At 38.9% G+C, this 18241-nt stretch overlaps 1 protein-coding gene across 3 annotated transcripts in view; it reads right to left on the minus strand.

Moving 5' to 3' along the window:
* Positions 1-2033: 2033 nt before the first annotated feature.
* Positions 2034-18241, minus strand: part of LOC129315579 (mitochondrial inner membrane protein OXA1-like) — a 35130-nt gene continuing 18922 nt past the window's right edge. For all 3 annotated transcript variants that reach the window (XM_054959389.1, XM_054959388.1, XM_054959387.1), the window contains one exon: positions 2034-2751. In XM_054959389.1, the coding sequence (XP_054815364.1) occupies positions 2492-2751 (260 nt within the window). In that variant the 3' untranslated portion in view covers positions 2034-2491. The remainder of the gene's footprint in view (positions 2752-18241) is intronic.

Genomic DNA, 18241 nt, shown 5'->3' on the forward strand with positions numbered 1-18241 from the left:
TTCTAAAATTAACCAAGTGTTTAGTTAAAATTCATTTGTAATTGCCATTGCTTAAAGCTGTACCTAAACTCAAAACTATGAAAACTCAAGCAACTCATCAAGTATTCACCACATAATTACATGCTAAGCTAATACAAGACATTCTCTAATTGAAATCACATATTACAATGAAAATTCATGAGGAGACTAAAAATTCCAACAGCAACAAGAGCATGAAATTCAACTAAACAATCTTATCTCAACATTACAAATTACAATCAACTATGAAACTAAAGTCAAATTGAACTATGTACAATCAACAATAGTCATAGTATTCTAATGAAATTGAAACAAGATGAAGAAATAGTTGAGCTTAGCCAACTGAATACTTTAAAACTCCTCTTCCATCAACTTTCCCCTAGGATTCCATAGAGAATCTAGCTAGAAAACATTTTGGGACTCAAAATGGAATACTCCTAATGTTTTCCTTCAGCTGAATACTCAATTAAAAAATAAAAAAAGAAAATAAAAAGAAAATGAGAGTCTTGTCATACTTGCAAGGTGGCACCCTTCTATTAGTTTGTAGATGATTCCAATGTGTGCCTAATTTTTCATGTGTCATCCACATCATTTAAGCTGATTTAATCCCTCAAAATAATCATAATTCAAATGCAAATGATCAACCATTGACCTCAAGGACTGTTGACCTCAATTGCCTAATTGATGAACAAGTCACATGCTACCTATGTCATAAAAATTACATAATTCAATTAAATAGCATGTGATATAATAAAATCTAATTAATGTACAGAATTAAATTTATAATTAGAAGGGAGAATTTATTAAATTAACTAAGTTCTAGGTTGCACAAAATTATATAAGAAGTTTCTCACAAAAGCAAACTGAAAACTAAGTCAAACTGAGACACTTTAAAAAGTATTGACTTTTTAATTTAATTACTCCCAAACTAAAATGAATTTTAAAAATCTAATTTTACCACTCATCAACTAGACATAAAATGCACTTTGTCAATTTTTCTTATACATTTTCTCAAAAGTTTATTTTTTAGACCAAAATGCCCTTAGTGTACTAAACCTAAAAACTTAGGCAAAATTTCAAATCTAATATAGTGTGCACTTTGAGGTGATAAATCATTAATAAAAAGGTTCTAATTGACAAATAAAAGTGGATAACAAATGTATTCTATCACTAGTTTATCAAGACAAGATCAAGGGAAATAGCTTAAGGCTTAGGATTCTTATTCTAAATTTGTAGGTCTCATTTTTTTTTTTAGAATTTATGTGTATAATTTAGTATGATATTGTCAGTAGGAGTTATATTTTGATTGTAAAAGGAGTAAGTTTAGAAATAGGTGTCCAATTTTTAATTAAGAAATTAGTTGAATAAAAAATCAATGCCATTAACTAAAACTCAGATAAAGTTTTCTGTAGACTCTTAAATCATCTCAATCGGGTCGAATTGAAAAATTAACATTTGACAACATCTGTGATGTTAAACTTGTGCCATGGCACAAAAGAGAACATGCTGCAACACGTAAGACAAGCCACGACACATCCTCCAATCTTTGAACTAAAATATTGTTTTCCAACTTAAATACATATGCTTTGAAATAAATTAGTATCTCATACTTTTGTATATGTTTACTTTAATTTTCAGATTTATGAAAGCTATACTTTTAGATGTTTTAAAAACTTGAAAATTTGGAATCTCACTTCTTGTGGCTCTAATGCTTTGAAAACTACATGATTTTCCATAATGAGTTGGTAATCTGACTTGGTTAATCCCATGATTGCCACTATGGATTGTTCAAGAAGTTGATTAGTAAGGAACACCTTACAGGAATATTTCACAGCACCTTTATAAAAATTCAATTATGCTGATCTTTTATACAAGGCATGAGACTTGTCAACCATAACAAGCTTATGTGAAGAAACTGCCTGCATTTTCTCTTGCATCTAGGATTCACATTTACCTAAGCCACAAGAGTACATCCATTGTTCACCAAGGTCCTTGGATGAAAAAATTGACAGGAATTTAAAGTTAAAAAGTAAATATAATTCTTGCTCTTGTAACTCATCATCACATTTGGTAGGACACTGAACAACATTGTTTTGTACATCTATTACACAAGTTGTTCTAAGTAATACTTGAAAACTTGAGCGTTTCCCAGGAACAAACATTCGACGCCATGATGAATCAGTATGGACACATGTAAGGTTGCCCTTTTAACAGCAACCTACTCCCCCAAAAAAAAAAAAAAATCTAGAAACTGGGACTTTTATTTTTAGTATGAAGTTAAGCCAGAACAAAAAGTTCCCTCAAGAAATCGCATATCATCGTAAATTAATAGGATTCATTACCTAGCCTCTTAATCCAACTAATATATTATAAATTCCTAATTACTACATCAGAGGATCATAAATATTACAAAATCAAATCATGGCCACATTCAGATGGCATGGTCCATGGTCCAGGAAGGTGAAAGTCTTGCTCAGAGCTTCTTGTTCTTCTTTCTTCCTTTGACTTGTTTCTCTAAACTTCGAAGCCTCTGACTAATGACAGATGAAGAAGATATCTTCTGACCTGGAAGTTTCGATTGTACAACTGGCGCTGAGCTTGATTCTGTTGTCGCAGATGAACCTTTCTTTAGCGCAGGAAAGAAGGAAAATGGAGATTGTGGTGTGTTGGTGGGTGCAGCAGCAGGTATTTCTGGAACGCCCAATGCTTTCTTAACGCCAGGAACTTTAAGCCCTGCAAAATTCATACACGAAGAATATTGGGATTTTATCTCATTCACTGACTAATCGCAATACTGAAAAGAATTTACAAATTAATGATCCATCTTAAAAAGAACAAGGTCAGCAGCAAATTATTTTCTAATAAATTGCGAATCTAGGAAGATAAAGTGTAAAATAACTGGCCAAACGATTTTATATTATTAGGGGGAGTAAATTACAAGGGCATTTAAGTAATTCAACTCTTAAATTTTTCCTACTTAGGGACCTTTACTGGAATTAACATTCCTCTAAAATCAGACTTGAGGCCAAATGACCACCCCCAATTATGATAGCAGTGGATTATATAGTACTCAAAAAATGCTGGGGGTATTGAACTTGGCAGGAGTACCAGAAGATAGGTTTTTCTTCAGAAGGGCCACTTCTCTTAAAAGACTACAAACTGTGTGTTAATAGTTTTATGAAAATATTAATTAGTTTAGATTTAAATGACAGTTATTGAGATTTAACCGTTGGGGAGTTTGAGCATGAAGCCTATAAATAATGAGACATTTAATTTGTAAGGCTATCTGAATGATCACAAAAGTACTATGCAGAATCCAAATGTTCCTTAATTTCTCTCAACTTCTCCTTCTCCCTAATACTCCTAATTCTTCTCTGTCTCGACTTTACCTTCCCAGGACTCTTTCCCTTACCTTCTTGTTCTTTTCTCTGCTCTCTCCTATCTCTTTCAATCTTTTCATTACCCAGAATTATCCTAACAGATCACTGTGACCCAAAAATGTGGTCATTAAAAGCTCATTAATAATGAAATCTGAAAAATAATGAAACTGTAAACATAAAGAGCAAACACGATGAGATGGTTATGAACGTCTAGATTATAGGAGACCCATTGATAGAAAATATGGCAAATATTATTTTAGGAGCAAATAATTTATTAATTCTTTATTGCTTTTCATTAGTTTATTAGTTTTTGTTGCTTTTCACTTAACTTTTGTAAGTTTCCTTCTTGTGAAGTAAACCAAGCAGCACAAGTGGATGTTTCCTTGTTAGAAAGGAAACCTCATACTTATAAATAGCATGACTTGTGTATTTAGAAGGGGATGAAAAATGAATGAAGTTATTTGATATATTTTAAAAACTCTCTCCCACCAGTCTGCGTCCTACCCCTCTCAATTCTTCCTCCCTCTTTGTTCTGTCCTTCCTTGTCTCTTCCCCCACTACCCTGTTCTTGTCCCTCTCCCTACCACTCTTTGTTTTTGTTTCATCTCACTTTTCCTTTTCTATTAAAATCAGTGTGAGCGTGAGTGTTTATGTTTTACATTAACTTTGTATCAAAGCAAGGCTCTAAATGTTCCTAGGCTGTTTCCGGGGCTGGAGATCGGAGAAAACTCACAAGGAAGCTCAGCATACTCTGTGTTCATGCTGCCAGCGCCCAAAGCCACATTTCCCAATGTCAGATCCAAAAACGGACACCACCATCGTGCTCAGGAGGAGAAATCCGATCAGAACCAGAAAAACCACCTACGCCCGTAGGCACAAGTGCCGGCACACGCCGAAGGAGTTTCTGCTCATGATTGTCACACGCCTCACCCCACGTCACACGTGCCGTCCGTACAGTTTTGCTAGAACCTGATTTTCAGCATTTTCTTGTGTTTTTGCAGAATTTCTTCAACTCTGAAGAAGCTGAGAGGCACAAGTCATCGTTTAAAACATATTTGGGGGTAAAACTTTTTGTTTGAGGCTCCTAAAGCAACGCTAGTAAGGCCAACAACCCTCTCATTTAACTGGCTTATTTGGTTATTAAAGGGAGCTGTTCTATTCATAACTAGTTCTGAAATTTTTGTTGTGTGGTACTTTGATTTTTTTGAGCATTGCAATTTTTATTTTTATTTTTATTTTTTTCAATCGTGTTTTAATTTAATATTTTGAAATATATATAAAAAAGGAATTTACATTGATCATTATGTTGTAAATTTGTGACTTTTGATAGCAGTATTCATATAACTTAGGACACCTACCTCACACAATTTACCCGGGTCCAAAAATTACACTAGGTTAGTTGAAGTTTCTAACGGTTTTCTTGAAAGGTCTTTGAACCTTCAGAGATTTCTGTGAAGAATTCACTCGATTTGTTACCTATTTAGCATACGATCCTTGTGGAATTTTTGAATTCTCAAAGGATTAGTGCTGTTAAAAGGGACTTCACTTATTTAGGTGAGGGCAACTTGGGGGCCTTTCTTCTTAGGTTATTAAATCCACTCCAAACTTGCACTTTACTATACCATCTTTGTCATTGTATGACCATTCGTGATTCATATGATAAGCAAGCTTTATTAGACCAAGAAATTATTACCCTAAAATCTGACATGGCCAATAACTCCCAAATCACCCAAAATCATCTTGAGGAATTTGAAAGAACTCAAAGGGCATATGTGGACCAGCGGCTAGATGAAATTAAAGAATTCATGAACAATAAATTTGAAGAGATAATGGGTGCAATTCAATTAATATACAGACAAGATACAGGGAAAACAACTAAGGGATTACTCAAAAGATTTATCATTAGAGGAGAGTCAAGTCTTAAAAATGAGCAATTCCCAATCCACAATCAACTTAGAGGTAATTCCCTTAGGATTGGTCATTCCTCTAGAGCTATGGGTGAAAGACACAATAGACCGTCTCCTTATGAGTTTACTAATCATCATTCTAATGACATAGATGATACTTGGGATGGACAAGGGCCTGAAGAACAACATTATAGACCATACTAGCTAGTCATAGGAATGGTAGAGAAGGCCTTAGAAGCACACATACTGATGACATCACCAAAAAGGTTAAAGTTGAAGCTCCTGAGTTTGATGGACGATTGAATCCTAGTGCGTTCTTGGATTGGTTAGCCAACATGGAAGATTATTTTGAATGGCATGACATGAGAGATATTCAACGAGTTCGGTTTACGAAGATGAAGCTCGTGGGATCTATTAGAAAATACTGGCAAAATGTCCAAAGGAACATTGAGCGATAAGATTATCCACCAATTGAGACGTGAGACGAAATGAAGGCCAAGCTAAAAGAAAAATATGTGCTGACTCATTATAAGAGTCAACTGTATGACAAATACCTTAATTTGAGGCAAGCCTCCACAGCTTCCGAGTATATTTCCCGTTTCGATGACCTTATGATTAGATGTGATGTGGATGAAGAGGAATGGCGCACCATTACCAAGTTTGTTAATGGACTCAAGCCATGTATACAGAAGGAACTCAAGTTAAACTTTCCAGAGTCTCTTGAAGAAACTTATCATAAGACTTTGGAAGTAAAGTCTCTGTCACAGTTCTCATCTGTAAAGCATATCAACATGCAGAGCAATCAGTTAAGACAAGCACGAACTTCTAGTCTATCTAAACGACCAATAGGAACACTTACATCTAAGCCTAGCTCGTCTTTTACACCTACTCAAGCAACTGGGTTGAAGGGTAATACTTCTAAGCCTAATGAGACTATAGTTCCTGCTTCCCGCCCTAACAATTCTTTTGTCGAGTGTTTTCGCTGTCACTCAAAGGGTCACATTGCGTCAAAATGCCTATAGCGTACTCTAGTTATTGACTCACAATGTGAGGGTAAGGAAGACAATGCAAATGTTGACATTGTCATAGATCCGATTGAGTGTCCTTCAGATGTCGATGAGGACATCATCATTGATGAACACGGGTGTGAGACACGTCGAGTTGGAGTTATGCGATGCATTCTATCTGTCCCTCTGCCTAGTGATTCATGGAAGCGAACAAGTATTTTCCACAATTTTGTGAAGTGTGGAGATAAAGCTTGCAAATTAGTGATTGATGGAGGGAGTTCTAGAAATGTTATTTCTAGTCAAGAAGTAGCCCGGCTCAGCCTCAAGACAGAACCTCACCCAAAACCTTTTCATATTGCATGGGTTGACAAAACTTCTTTACCAGTCACCCAACCGTGTCGCATTTCTCTTCACTTAGGTGACTATAACGAAGAGATTATTTGTGATGTTCTTCCAATGGATGTTGCTCACATTTTACTTGGTCAACCGTGGCTTTATGACCACAATGTTATCAATCATGGGCACGAGAATACCTATACATATAAGCATGGAGGCAAGACAATCCTGTTACGTCCTGCTAAGCCTGACAACGAAGGCAAATACTCAAGTAAATCAAAAGGCACAAAACCCAAAACCCAAAACTTGCATCTTCTAACAGAAAAACAATTTGTACAAGAAAGCAGAGAAAGTACGATTATGTTTATTTTGGTATCCGAGATCTCACAATGAATTGCTAATACTTCAGAAATGCCAAAAGAGGTGCAACAACTCTTACAACAATTCCGGGTATCACTCTAGATGAGCTTCCATCTAAATTACCACCAATGAGAGATATCCAACACGTAATTAATTTCATCCCAGGTTCACAACTCCCCAATTTACTGCACTACAAGATGAACCCTAAAGATAGGGTAGAGCTTAACCGACAAGTCAATGGCTTGTTGGAAAGGGGTTATATCTAGCATCGTATGAGTCTTTGTGCATTACCTGCTCTTTTAACCCTAAAGAAAGACGGCTCTTGGAGAATGTGTGTAGACAGCAAAGCCATCAACAAGATCACCATCAAGTATAGATTTCCCATTCCTAGACTTGATGACATGATTTAGTGTCTGGATCTAGTTGGTTTTCAAAGATTGACCTCAAAAGTGGTTATCATCATATCAAATTAGACCTGAAGATGAGTGGAAAACTGCTTTTAAAATGCAAGATGGGTTGTTTGAATGGCTTGTCCTGCCTTTTGGGTTATCAAATGCCCCAAGTACATTCATGAGAGTAATGACTCACCTCCTTCGCTCATACTTGGGAAAATTTTTGGTGGTATACTTTGATAACATACTAGTTTTTAGCAAGTCAAAAGAAGAACACTTGGAACATCTCGAATTAATTTTTCTCACCTTGCGTCAAGAATAGTTTTATGTTAACTTGCCTAAGTGTTCATTTCTTCAAAATCAAGTCATCTTCCTAAGTTTCATAGTTTCTAAAAGGGGTTTAGTAGCTGACCTTGAGAAAGTCCAAGCCATTCGAGAATGGCCTGAGCCACAATCTCTCCATGAAGTATGAAGTTTTCATGGCCTTGCTTCTTTTTATAGACGCTTCATTAGAAACTTTAGTACCATTATGGCTCCTATCACTAATTGCTTAAAACAAGACAAGTTCCAGTAGACTTCTACAGCTTATGTGGCTTTCCAAGACATTAAGAAGAAGCTTTCTAAAGCTCCAATCTTGTCTTTATTAGATTTTACAAAGTGTTTCAAAGTTGGTTGTGATGCGTCTGGGACAGGAATCGAAGGTATATTAAGCCAAGAAAGTCACCCTGTGGCTTTCTTTAGTGAAAAGCTCAATGATGCCAAAGAAAAGTACTCCACTTATGACAAGTAATTTTATGCGATTGTGAGATCCCTTGAGCATTGGAAATATTATCTTCTTTCGCAACAATTTGTTCTTTACTCTACTCATCAGGCGCTTAGGTCTATCAACTCTTAGCGGCACTTAAATGCTAAACATGCTAAATAGGTTGAGTATATTTAGGGATTCACTTTTGTGGTCAAGCATTGTTCAGGAACAGAAAATACAATGGCTGATGCCCTGAGCAGACGGATCAACTTGTTGCACACTAAGCGTTAGTGTTATTGGTTTTGAAAACTTAAAGGAAGACTATGCATGTCCAGATTTTGGGATAATTCGCAATCGTAACCATCATTAGCATGCTGATTTCATCCTTAAAGACAATCATCTCTTTCGCGGAAGCAAGCTGTGCATCCCACGTACTTCTATGTGAGATTTTCTTATATGGGAGTTACACGCTGGAGGTTTAGCTGGTCATTTCGGGGTTAAGAAGACAATGGCATTAGTTGAAGATAGGTTCTACTAGCCTTCACTCAAGCATGATGTGGCTCGCATAGTGTCTTAATGTCAATTGTCAAACTTCTAAAGCCAGGCGATAGAATATCGATTGGCATACTCCTTTGCCGATTCTCGAGGCACCTTGGAAAGACTTGAGTATGGATTTTGTCTTAGGATTGCCTCGCACAGCTAGAGGTCGTGACTCTGTATTAGTTGTGGATAGGTTTTCAAAGATGGCTCACTTTATTTCTTGTAGCAAAACTACGAATGCTTCATATCTGGCAAAGTTGTTCTTTAAGGAGATTGTGCGTCTACATGGGTTACCTACCACTATCATATCTCATAGAGATGTTAAGTTTGTTAGCTACTTTTGAAAGACCCTATGGAAACTTTTTGATACCCAATTGAAGTTCTCTTCTGCTTTCCACCCCCAAACCGATGGGCAAACTGAAGTCACTAATCGCAGTTTGGGTAATTTGCTTTGGAGTTTAGTTGGAGATAGGTTGAAGAACTAGGATTTGGTTCTACCCATTGCAGAGTTTGCATATAATAATTCAGTGAATAGGTCTACAGGCATGAGTCCCTTCCAAATTGCTCGAGGTTTTAATCCTAAACAGCCTATTGAGCTCCTACCAATCCCATTGACATTTCGCATCTCTGAATCTGCAAAATCCTTTGCCAATCGCCTTCATGAATTACATGCTGAAATTAGGTGCAAATTAGCGACGAGCAATGATCATTATAAATTATCTGCTAATACTCATCGCCAATTTCAAAGCTTCAATATAGGTGATTATGTTATGGTTTGCATTCATCCATAATGTTACCCTAAACATGCTTTTAAAAAGTTGCCTACTCGAGGTTCGGGACCTTTTCACATAACAAAGAAATTAGGACCTAATGCTTATCTTTTAAAATTACCTTCTGATATGGCCATAGGTCTAGTTTTTAATGTGGAGGATCTTATGCCTTACCAGGGAACTTTTGAGCCTCCCTTTTTGCTTTCTGATGATTCTGCAGGTACTCAGCCTTCACAGGTGCCAATTCCATCATTGCCTGCTATGTCACCATCAGTTGACGAAATTAAGACCATTATGGATGACCAAATGGTCTTTACCTCTGAGGGACCCCTCCGTTGTTATTTGGTTCATTAGAGAGGTCGATCTGATGAAAATGCCACTTGGATTTCAGAAGATGAATTCCAACAACTTAATCCTGCCTTGCTAGAAGCTTATCAACTCTCTATCTTTTTGAAGGAGAGTTCTTTGCAGCAGGGGGGAATTGATAGAAAATATGACAAATATTACTTTAGGAGGAAATAATTTATTATTTCTTTATTGCTTTTCATTAGTTTATTAGTTTTTGCTGCTTTTCACTTAACTTTTGTAAGTTTCCTTCTTGTGAAGGAAACCAGGCAGCACAAGTAGACGTTTCCTTGTTAGGAAGGAAACCTCGTACTTATAAATAGCATGACTTGTGTATTCAGAAGGGGATGAAAAATGAATGAAGTTATTTGATACATTCTGAAAACTCTCTACCTCCAGTCTACGTCCTACCCCTCTCAATTCATCCTCCCTCTTTATTCTGTCCTTCCTTGTCTCTTCCCCCACTACCCTGCTCTCGTCCCTCTCCCTACCACTCTCTGTTTTTGTTTCATCTCACTTTTCCTTTTCTATTTAAATCAGTGTGAGCGTGAGTGTTTGTGTTTGTGTTTTACATCACCCACGCAATTTACAAAGATGGAGTTCCCCAAATTCACACAAGAAGACGCTCTCAGTTGGGTTTTGAAGTGTGAACGTTATTTTGAACTGGATAAAACGCCAGAACCTTCTAAAATCAAGATTGCTAGTATGCACCTCAATCCTAAAGCTGTCCAATGGCATCAAGCATACGAAAAATCCTAGGAAGGCATACGACCAACTTAGGAAGAGTGTGTAGAAGAAATCAAAGACCATTTTGGTCTTGTCCATGAGACACCGATGAGCGAATTGGTTCGCCTGAAGCATCATGGGTCATTGGCCGACTACAATGATGGGTTTGATCTGATTTCTTGCAAACTTCATTTATCAAAAGAGTATCTTGATATATGAAGGCCTAGTTCATATCTTCAAGCCGCGTACACTAAGAGAGGCTCAAAAGCTTGCTAGAATGCAAGACATAATGATTCAAAGGCAAAGTAAAAAGAAGACCTAGAATAAAGGAGAAGGATACGTGGCACCCACAGTATCTACCACACAACCTTCACCCCAAGGCACGTGGAATTCTTACAAAAACACATTGATGGGTAGTAAGACCCATGCCAAAAGGAAGTCAACATCTTTGCCTCAAAAGAATGCGTTTTTTAATCAAAAATTAAATAGTAACTCTCCAAAAATCCTTACTCTAAAGGACTAGATTGAACATACAAGCAAAAATTTGTGCTTCTATTGTCAAGAGAAATTCTCCCAAGATCACAAATGTCCACAAAGATAGAAATTACAAATTCATTTCATTTAAGTTTAAAATACCCAGGAAGAAGTTACTCAAATTGAGAAAGACAGTGAGGCTAAAGGGAAGATGCTAAACCCTTTATCTCACTACATGCTATGGAGGGAGTTGATGATGTTTCTTCAATGAGGCTTGCAAGGCAATTTGGCAAGAGGCAGCTTCATATTCTAATTGATAGTGGTAGCACCCATGACTTTTTGGACTCTAATGTGGCTAAAAAGGTTGGATGGAAACCTAATGGAACTAATGAAACATGGGTAGAAGTGGTCGAAGGAAGAAGGCTTAAAGTGCATGGCATTTGAGAAGGATTCAAATGGAGAATGCAGGGCTTGTAATTTTCTCTTTGACAAACCCTCTTTCTTTTCCTTTAATATTTTTGAGCCAATGAAAATCTTTCCATCAACTTGCATGTGTTAAGGATGCCACCACCATTCATCCTAAGCTAGGATTGAACTCTCCATGAGATTCATTGTTGCATTACTTATAGCTTCCTTGTTTGTAGACAAAGCTGATTCGGAATTCTCTTTCATTCCAAGGCATAACTTTTTGATTTTAAAATTCTTGAATTGCATACATATGATTTAGTGCTTGGGCTTAAGTGGCTCAAAAGTATAAAAAATGTGTTTTGGGATTATGATTCTCTATGTTTTCTTGGCTTGAAGGGAAAATGTTCAAGCTACTCCTCCCAATACCTTACGCATGATGCATGCAAAGAGGCTGGAAATTGAGGATTTTCACACTGATCAAGTATTTTTGTTGCAATTAATAATGAAAGGACAAGAAAAGGCGGAAATTTTCTCTGTACAGACCTGCTCAAAAGTTCCAGAAGTGATCTCTTCCACTCTACAAGAGTTTTCTAATCTCTTTGAAGCACCTAAAGGGCTACCACCTTTTTGTGAAGGGCATGATCACTCTATTGTCCATCAAGAGGGCACTAATCCTATAAATTTGAAGCCTCATAAATATCACTCAGCTTAAAAGGATGTCATTGAGGGTTTAGTGGGAGAGTAATTGCAAAGGGAGGTAATACAGGAAAGTTCAAGTCCATTTTCTACTCCTATAGTCTTAGTTAAAAAGGATGGAACTTGAAGGATGTGTATAAATTATAGTGAGTTAAATAAGAAAACAGTGAAAAATCAATATCCCATCCCTTTGATAGAAGACCTCATTGATGAGTTGAATGCTGCAAAATGCTTTACAAAATTGGATTTAAGGGCTAGTTATCACCAAATTAGGATGGTGCCTCAGATGTTATAAAAACTGCTTTTAAAACACAATGGGCACTATGAGTGGCTGGTTATGCCATTTGGCTTAACTAATGTCCCGACTATATATCAAGGAGCCGTGAAAAGCATATTTCGCCCTCATTTGAGCAGGCTTGTGCTAGTATATATTGATGATATATTGATTTATAGTGTTAATTTGGGTGCCCATGTGTAGCATGTTAAGGAAGTCCTTTCATTTTGAGGAAGCATCAGTATTACGTTAAGATGAGCAAGTGTTCTTTTGCAGCAACTAAAGTGGAGTATTTGGGTCATATAATTGGTAATGGAACAATTGAGATGGATCCAAAAAAAAAAAAAATTCAAGTGGTTGCTGAATGGCTTGAACCTAAGACTATGAAGCAACTAAGGGCATTTTTAGGATTGGCACGGTACTATAGAAGGTTTATCAAGGGCTATGGAGCTCTAGCAAAGCCACTAACTTTTCTTCTCAAGAAGGATGGGGTCAAATGGTCAGATTTGGCTTCTAAGGCATTTAACAATCTTAAGAAGGTATTAACATCAGCACCTGTCCTTTCTCTTCCTGATTTGACTAAAGAATTTGTTGTTGAGACAGATGCATGTGGTTTTGGCATGGGGGCTGTTCTAATGCAGCAAGGGCAGCCAATTGCATACCTTAGCAAAGGATTAGCCAAAAGACACCAGCAACTTTCTATATATGAAAAAGAGTTAATGGTTGTGGCGCTAGCTATCCTTCATTGGCATCAATATCTTGAAAGGAAGCGATTTATAATCAGGTTTGACCACCAAAGTCTAAAATATTTGCTCGGACAGAAGTTAAAAACTTCATTTCAGATGTTTTGGGTTGCAAAATTAGCAAGGTTTGATTATGAGATACAATATAAGAAGGGGAATGATAATTTAGTAGCTGATGCTCTTTCTAGAATACCCAAACAGCAGCTGATGCAAATGGTTTTAGACACTTCTTCTCCTGAATTATTGGACAAAATCAAGGGCAGTTGGGGAAGTGATGCTGTGGTTACAAAAATTCATAAGACGACTCAAGAAAATAATGGTATGTGGGGGCATTTTTCTTGTGATGGAGAATTGTTAAGGAGGAAGGGAAAGTTGGTAATTGGAAATGATCCTATTTTGAGACTGTAAATTTAGAATGATTGCACTCTAGTCTTCAAGGAGGGCATTCTAGAATTCAGGCCACTTACCACAGAATTAAGGCATTATTTTGGTGGAAAAAACTGATTGAAGACGTGACGGATTTCATCAAACAATGTGATACATGTGCCTGTTGTAAGTATGAGGCTATTTGTCACGGCCTTAGAACTCCCTTTCCTTGAACCGTGCCGGCCTTAACTTGATCCCCCTCTTGATCTTTGCTAAGTCAGCCGAATCCCACAAGTAGGCAAAGAGACAAAGAGAGCTAAATGCACAATTAGAGAGTAGAGAGCTTGAGTGAATGAACTTTGAGAGCTTTAATACTTTGCTTGAGTGGTTACAAATGAAGGGTGAGGGGGTCACGTGATGATGTTCCTCGCGTTGGGTCATCCTAATCTTCGTAATAAGGTTTCAACATGCTACCTTCTTGATCACCTTAGAAGGACCTTCATATTTACGAATGAGGCCCTTGTGTACTGATCTGAAGGCTTTGAATTGTTGTGGGAAAAGTTTCACCATTACCATGTCCCCAACTTGAAATTCTATTGCATGCCTTCGTTTGTCAGCCAACTTCTTCATCTTCTTAGCAGCTTTTACAAGGAATGATCTTGTTTCATCTGCCCGTTCTTGCTAGGACTTAGCCATATTAAAAGCTCCAGGGCTCTTACCTTTATAGGAGGTTGCGAGGGCATGTAAGGTGATTGGTTGTTGTCCCATCACAATTTCAAATGGACTCTTTCCTAGCGCCTCACTCCTTTGTAGGTTGTAGGAGAACTGAGCCACATCAAGTAACTTAACCCAATCCTTCTGATTGGCACTAACAAAGTGCCGCAAATAGCACTCAAGTAAAGCGTTCACCCTCTCAGTTTGCCCATTTGTTTGAGGATGAAAACTAGTTGAGAAGTATAGCTCCGTCCCCAATAGTTTGAATAGTTCTGTCCACAGCTTTCCTATGAACCATGGATCTCTGTCACTGACAATAGTTCTAGGAAGGCCCCAGTACTTTACCACATTTTTGAAAAACATTCGAGCCGCTTCCTCAACTATGCAGTCTGTTGGGGTAGCTATAAAAGTTGCATATTTGGAGAATCGATCAACTACCACCATGATGGATCCAAATCCTTCTGACTTAGGTAATGCTAAGATGAAGTCCAAAGAAACACTTTCCCATCGTTGGCTTGGCGTAGGTAAGGGTTCGAGTAGTCCTCTAGGCAATTAGTTGTCCACCTTGTCTTGTTGGCATACAAGACAAGTCTTCACATAAAGTTCCACATCCTCCCTCACGTGAGGCCAATAGTAGGCTACTTCTAACAAAGCCAAAGTTCGCCTTTGACTTGGGTGACCTGCCCATTTGGAGTCGTGACACTCTTTGATCAGCTACTTCCTTAAGTTTGCCCATTTAGGGACATACATGTGCCTTCCTAGAGTGTAGAGGATGTCATCATCCACCCAAAATCTCTTAGTCTTCCCTTCTTTTGCTAGTTCCATTAGCTGTAGGGCTATGGGATCCTGGGCCATCCCTTCCTTAATCTTCTCGATCAAGTCCCCACTGACTTGGGTCAAGGTTGCCAGTTCTGCCTTTCTACTTAGAGCATCAGCAACGACATTAGCTGCTCCTGGCTTATACTCTAACACATAGTCAAACTCAGCCAAGAAGTCTTGCCATCTTGCTTGCTTTAACGTCAACTTCTTTTGAGTCTAGAAGTAACTAGTGGCCACGTTGTCCGTCTTGATGATAAACTTTGCCCCCAGCAAGTAATGCCTCCAAGTATGCAAGCAATGGACTACGGCCATCATCTCCTTTTCTTGGACCATGTACCGCTTCTCGGTATCATTTAGCTTGCGACTTTCAAAGGCAATAGGATGCCTCTCTTGCATTAGGACACCTCCTATAACAAAGTCAGAGGCATCAATATGTACCTCAAAGGGTTTGGAGAAGTCATGAAGTGTCAACACTGGTTCTTCCATGACAGCCGCCTTCAAGTCCTCAAAGGCTTATTGGCACTCCTCCGTCCAAGCCCAACATTTGTTCTTCTTTAACAACTCTGTGAGAGGGGCAGCTCTTGCCGAGTAACCTTTGATGAATCGTCGATAATAGTTTACTAATCCCAGGAAGGACCGCAACTCAGCCACACATGTTGGAGGCTCCCATTCCTTTATAGCTTGTACCTTTTTCTCATCCATCTTGAGGCAGCCATGTGAGATGACATGTCCCAAGAAGGAGACTTCCTCCATAGCAAAGGAGCACTTTTCCTTCTTCACATAAAGCTCATTTTCACGAAGGGTTTTGAATACAATCTAGAGGTGTTCAACATGTTCCTCCAGCGTGTTGCTATAGACGACAATGTCATTTAAGTACACCACCACAAACCGATCGAGATAAGGATGAAAGATCTTATTCATCAAAGTGCAGAATGTGGCTGGTGCATTAGTTAGTCCAAAAGGCATGACTAACCACTCAAAAGACCCATACCGTGTCACACAGGTGGTCTTGGGTTCATCTCCTTCGGCAATTCGAACTTGGTGATACCCAGACCTTAGATCCAATTTGGAAAAGTACTTTGCCTTTCCAAGGCGATCAAACAAGTCAGCTATCAAAGGAATAGGATATTTGTTTTTAATAGTTACCTTGTTGACAGCCCGGTAGTCGATGCATAAGCGCAAGGACCCATCTTGCTTCTTTTGGAATAAGACCGGTGCTCCAAAAGGTGCTTTTGATGGTCGGATGAAACCTGCGTTGATCAACTCCTTTAGTTGCTTCCTCAATTCCTCCAACTCAGGTGGTGCCATACGATATGGCACCATGGCCGATGGACGAGTTCCTAGTTCTAGCTCGATCTCATGATCCACCTCTCTACGTGGTGGAAGCTTCTTGGACAACTCAGCAGGCATAATGTCTTGGTTCTCTACCAGGACACGGGCAATTATGGGAGGGACTTCTTCCTTAACCTTGTCCCCAAGGTCAATCTCCTTCAGTGTTGCCAAGTACGTAGCCTCTCCCTTCTTTATTCCCTTTTTGACTTGCAAGGCCAAGAGTTGGTGTCCACCACTCACCCTTCTTATAGGCACAAAGCAAGGGTTTTCCTTCTCCAGTATGCAAAGTAAATTATAATAGGGCATTGGGTAAGCGTTTACCCGCCTGAAGAACTTAAGTCCCAGTATGACCTTGAAGTCATCCATAGGAGCTACGGAGAAGTCCATCTTACCACTCCAGTTCCCCAAACATAGCTCAACTCCTTGTGCTATGCCATATAGTTGCTTAGGAGGTGAGTTAACTGCCTTCAGACTTCCTCCCTCCTGCACCACCTTGAGACCTATTCTCTTGGCCTCTTCCGGAGTGATAAAATTATTGGTAGCTCCAGTGTCACACATCATGGTGACGGGTGATCCATTCAGCTTCCCATCTACGTACATCAAACCCTCACCTTTAGAATTCTTTGGTAGGGATTTGACTTTTAAAGCATTGAGGAGTCGTAGAGACCCCATCTCCGCATTAGGCTCCTCTTCTTTAGCTTTCTCCATTATGGCAGCCAACGTACCTAACTTGGGACATTCTCTCATCCGATGAGGGCCTTTGCACACAAAGCATCCGGTTTGGTCCTTGAAGGTCTTCTTCTGTCCTTCAGGTTGTTTCTTCTGTGGGGACCTACTATCACCCCCTTTAAATGTCCCCTTGCCCTTGTCTCCCCCACCTTTTCCAGGATTAGGTTTGGAAGACTTGGGTTTAGAGGACTCCCTTTTTTCCTTATGATACTCTATGAGACTTTCAGCTACTATGATTGCCTCATCAACGGTCTTCACGTCACGCCGTTGTAGCTCATGCTTGGCCCAATTCTAGAGACCATCGATGAAATAGAAGAGAGCTTCTTCACTGCTCAGATTGGGAATCTGAAGCGTTAAAGAAGTGAAGTCTCGTACATAGTTAGAGATAGTGGTCTTATGTTTGAAATCCCTCAATTTCTTTCGTGCCTCATAAACCACATTCTCTGGGTAGAATTGCCTCTTTAACTCTTTCTTGAAATCTTCCCAAGTATTGATTGTGCAAAGCCCTTTGTCCATGTATGCATGCTTCCTTCACCACCATAGCATGGCATTGTCTATAAGGAAGTAAGCAGCGGTACGCACCTTGGTTTGATCATCAATCATCCCCAAGGTATCGGCATAACGTTCCATTTGCCACAAGAAGTTCTCAACTTCCTTGGCATCTCGTACCCCTTTAAACTCCTTGGGCTTGGGAAGGTCTAACTTGACTTCCCTCATTCCACTATTTCCATCCAATAGTAGGTTTCTTCCTCTTTCTTCTAAGGAAGTCTTGAAAGTGTTGAGCTGTTGTTGCATCGTGGTGATGGCATCCATCACCTTTGCCTCTAAGGATTTCACAACATCCTCCCGTCGATCCTCAGAGTTTTGTAAGGTTTCCACACTGCTCTTTAACTCAGCAAGTTCTTTAAGAGTGTGGTTCTCCAACGTGCCCATATCACCCTCAACCTTCTCTACTCTACCCACCATTTCTTCCATTGCTTTCTCTAAAGTATCAATTTTTATAGAGAGTACAGTAAGGTCTTCTGAACGTACCTTACTAGTGCCTCATGCCTTCTTGCCACCCTGGTGTGGAGGTTGGGATTCCCTTCCCCTCTCCTCGTCGTGAGCAAAAGTCTCCTCAGTCACACCCGACATTCTTGCCTACTAGTAGCACTATCGAA

This window comes from Prosopis cineraria, unplaced genomic scaffold (assembly GCF_029017545.1).
Source record: "Prosopis cineraria cultivar Desert tree isolate PC_DT_omini unplaced genomic scaffold, ASM2901754v1 PC7, whole genome shotgun sequence".
NCBI lineage: Eukaryota > Viridiplantae > Streptophyta > Magnoliopsida > Fabales > Fabaceae > Prosopis > Prosopis cineraria.